The 3,518-nt window shown below is 44.4% G+C and overlaps 1 protein-coding gene across 1 annotated transcript; it reads left to right on the forward strand.

The window, feature by feature from the left end:
• The first annotated feature begins 971 nt into the window (after positions 1 to 971).
• On the forward strand, positions 972 to 1,969 carry LOC103543055 (olfactory receptor 13C7-like). Its single transcript, XM_008509975.2, has one exon. It carries the CDS (start codon positions 972 to 974, stop codon positions 1,926 to 1,928), a length of 957 nt encoding a protein of 318 aa, XP_008508197.2. The 3' UTR covers positions 1,929 to 1,969.
• The last annotated feature ends 1,549 nt before the right edge of the window (positions 1,970 to 3,518 follow it).

The following is a 3,518-nucleotide window of genomic DNA, read 5'->3' on the forward strand; positions in this document are numbered from 1 at the left end:
CAGATATTAAAGGGTCTAAGTTAGGAGTCATGACTTACAAACCAGCTCCAAAACCACAGAGGCTGGTCACAAAGTCACAGATGCTCACATTGAGGGGCATGAGGGACACTTGTCCTTGGATTCTATCCCTCCTCCCCATCCCCGAGGACTGGAGTAGACTGAGGGAACTGCAGTGCTGTGGACAAAGGCCATGGGTAGAGAGAAGGGCTGTGGAAGTCCTTCTGTCAGGATCTCCATAATCTTTTGGCCAGAAATTCCTTACTGATGGTGCAACGAAGGGGGATCACCAACCAAACTCACAAGAAGCAAAGTGGGAATCAGGCATCAAGTAACAGATGTAAATGCTGAGCAGATTCTCATCTTCCTGGCCTCTGCCTATCACATTCCCTCCATAAAGGACTCGATGCAGACTAATTATCAAAAAATTATTATACAAGCCCAGAATTGGAGCCGGGGGAGTGAGTGAGGTGATGCCAGTGGCCAGCGTCACTGAGTAGGGCAGCCTGAAGCCCCCAAGAACACCGCAGGAACAATTCAGGGACAGGCAGATCTGGCCAGGGGATCCCACTTCCCTGGTTAGTGCTGGACCCATGCAGTACAACTCAGGGTTCCTTTTCATGGGCCCCATGTACACCCATCCTTACACACTGCTCTGGGTTGCTGCAACTTACACATCCCTTCTTTTAAGTGTGTTAGCTATTGCTCTGGCTAAAACTATTTCATATATCATGGTTTGATTAGATTTCCAGGGTCTGCTTTTCCTGATTTCGATTCGATATATTCTGACTTTTAATAAACTCCAGTAGACAGTGAATTTTATCCCTTAGACACTGATATTACAAGTTGGCACATCAAAGGATAAATTTAATGACAAGTTATGGAAGTATGTCATTGTAATTCCCAGATATTGATCTCTGTAATCACGTGTTTGCTGTCCTCAGTTTTCCTGAGGGTACAAGAGAGAATTTAAAATGGAAGTGGCCAACCAATCTCTTGTGGCAGAATTTGTCTTGTTGGGTCTGTCAGATCAGCCAAAGCTGGAGACAACGTTCTTTGTGCTCCTCCTGTCAATGTACCTGGTGATCCTCCTGGGCAATGGGATTCTCATTCTGGTGACCATTCTTGACTCCCAGCTGCATACGCCCATGTACTTCTTCCTGGGGAATCTCTCCTTCCTGGACATCTGCTACACAACATCTTCCATCCCTCTAGTCCTGGATGGCTTCCTCACTCCCAGGAAAACCATCTCCTTCTCAGGCTGTGCTGTACAGATGTTTCTCTCCTTTGCCATGGGAGCCACAGAGTGTGTGCTTCTGGGTATGATGGCATTTGATCGCTACGTGGCCATCTGCAACCCCCTTAGATACCCCGTGGTCATGAGCAAGGCTGCCTATGTGCCCATGGCTGCCAGCTCCTGGGTGGCTGGGGGAGCCAACTCCCTGGTGCAGATCTCTCTTGCAGTACAATTACCCTTCTGTGGGGACAATGTCATTAACCACTTCACCTGTGAGATCCTGGCTGTCCTGAAGTTGGCCTGTGCTGACATCTCCATCAATGTGATTAGCATGGAGGTGGCCAATGTGATCTTCCTGGGGGTCCCAGTCCTGTTCATCTTTGTCTCCTACATCTTCATCCTCACCACCAGCCTGAGGATTCCCTCAGCTGAGGGCCAGCAAAAGGCCTTCTCCACCTGCTCTGCCCACCTTACTGTGGTGGTCATCTTCTATGGAACTATCCTATTCATGTACGCAAAGCCCAAATCAAAGGACCCCCTGGGAGTGGACAAGCAGGATGTTTCAGACAAGCTCATTTCTCTCTTCTATGGAGCACTGACCCCCATGCTCAACCCCATCATCTACAGCCTCAGAAACAAGGATGTGAAGGTTGCTGTGAAGAAACTGGTGACTCAGAAATGCTTTGCCCAGTGATAGTGGGATGAAGCAGTGTATCTTGTGGTTCTGTGCACACAGGGCTCCCCTAGGAAATGACCATGTGGTAAGCACAGACATGCTTAATCTTCTACACATTAGTTTCATCACAAAACCGACCACCAAACAATGCATTTCAGAATGGGTCTTTCCTGAGTGATTGACAATGGAACACCAAGTCTTTAGAATCAAGAGGGGGCTGTGCTAAATCACTTGGAAGCAAGAATAAGTGACTATTAAAATTTATTTGCATTTTTATTCTGAAAAAATAAACAATAAAAATTAAAACTTTGTTTAAAAATATACTTTCTTTGTTCTTGTGCAGACCAGCTGCAATTTGTATGAGCCAATTACGTTGTTTTCTGCTCTACTGTGCGATGGGGAGCATAGCAGTGAGGAAAAGTCACTTCTTAGTTGGTGTCCAAGCTAAAAACCAATCTCTCATTTTGGAAAATTACTGACACCAAGACATCCCAAATGACACCATATAATCCCTCTTGACTGTAGGAGTTCAGAGTGTTTCCTGTTTAATTATTATTGCCCGCTTAATATCCTTGAGCCTATTTGGGAAACTCCTTCTTCTCTTTCTGTACATAGAGCACGTCTATTCCTACCCAAATTTGTGGAGGAGGAGTTTGTGTCAGCTCTAATCAAACTCCAGATATTGTAGGCCAAGATAAAAGTTCTAGCAGTCTCCATTTAACCCTTACTACAATGTAAAGTTTATACTCTGAGCTCCTTCCTTTTCCTGGAATCAATGTTTGCAATCGTCCAGACCCCAATCGTCAAACTCAGTTTGCTCTCTCTCTCTGAGATTTGGATTGGACACGGCACCACTGCTAAAAATCTACTTGTAATTACTGTGTGGTTAAGAGCATAGACTTTGGAACCAGACTGACTTGGAGGTGCCTCTGCCTGATTAACTTCAGGCACATTAGAAAAATTACTTAATCTTGAAGACTCTTGGTTTCTTAATTTTGTAAAATGGAGATATTTAAACCAATCCCATGGAGTTGCAGTGGGGACGAAATTGAAGTGAGGTATACATATATATAAAAAATGCACAGTAGCTAGCAAAGAATAACCTCCCAATTAACAAATGAACATTTTTATTATTAATGAAATACATCAAATAACTCCCCTGAGGAAGCCTATGATGCTTGAGGGCAGAGCTCAATACCACACTTAACTGAATCAATTCCGATTTTTTAGTGCAGTTCCTTTTTGGTTAACTTTCTAGCTTATGAGGCAACAATCCCATTTCTCTCGGCCTTTTCCCCAGTCATTCCTCTCCTTTATCCACAGAGATGAAGGACTCATATTTGTGCTGTGTGACACTGACCCTACCCAGGCCAAACAGATTCTTTCTGCCAGGTTTTGGGGATTGTCACTAATATCCAGGGAGTGAGTCACTGGATTCATAACTTGGAATGAAACTTGGGAGCTATGGGGTAATCATGTTTGACCCTGTGAACTGGGGAGATAAGGAGAAACCAAGTTTGCAGAGAGGAACGTAAAAACATCCAAAGATCAAAGATGAGAGACAATGAGGACATCTTCATATGTTCCCAGTTTTTCGTTTCCATTTTT

Source organism: Equus przewalskii, chromosome 26, assembly GCF_037783145.1.
Source record: "Equus przewalskii isolate Varuska chromosome 26, EquPr2, whole genome shotgun sequence".
Taxonomy (NCBI): domain Eukaryota; kingdom Metazoa; phylum Chordata; class Mammalia; order Perissodactyla; family Equidae; genus Equus; species Equus przewalskii.

Bases quoted from the DNA above. Each gene is read 5' to 3' on its own strand.
- LOC103543055 (XM_008509975.2), top strand. From the start codon at position 972: ATGGAAGTGGCCAACCAATCTCTTGTGGCAGAATTTGTCTTGTTGGGT.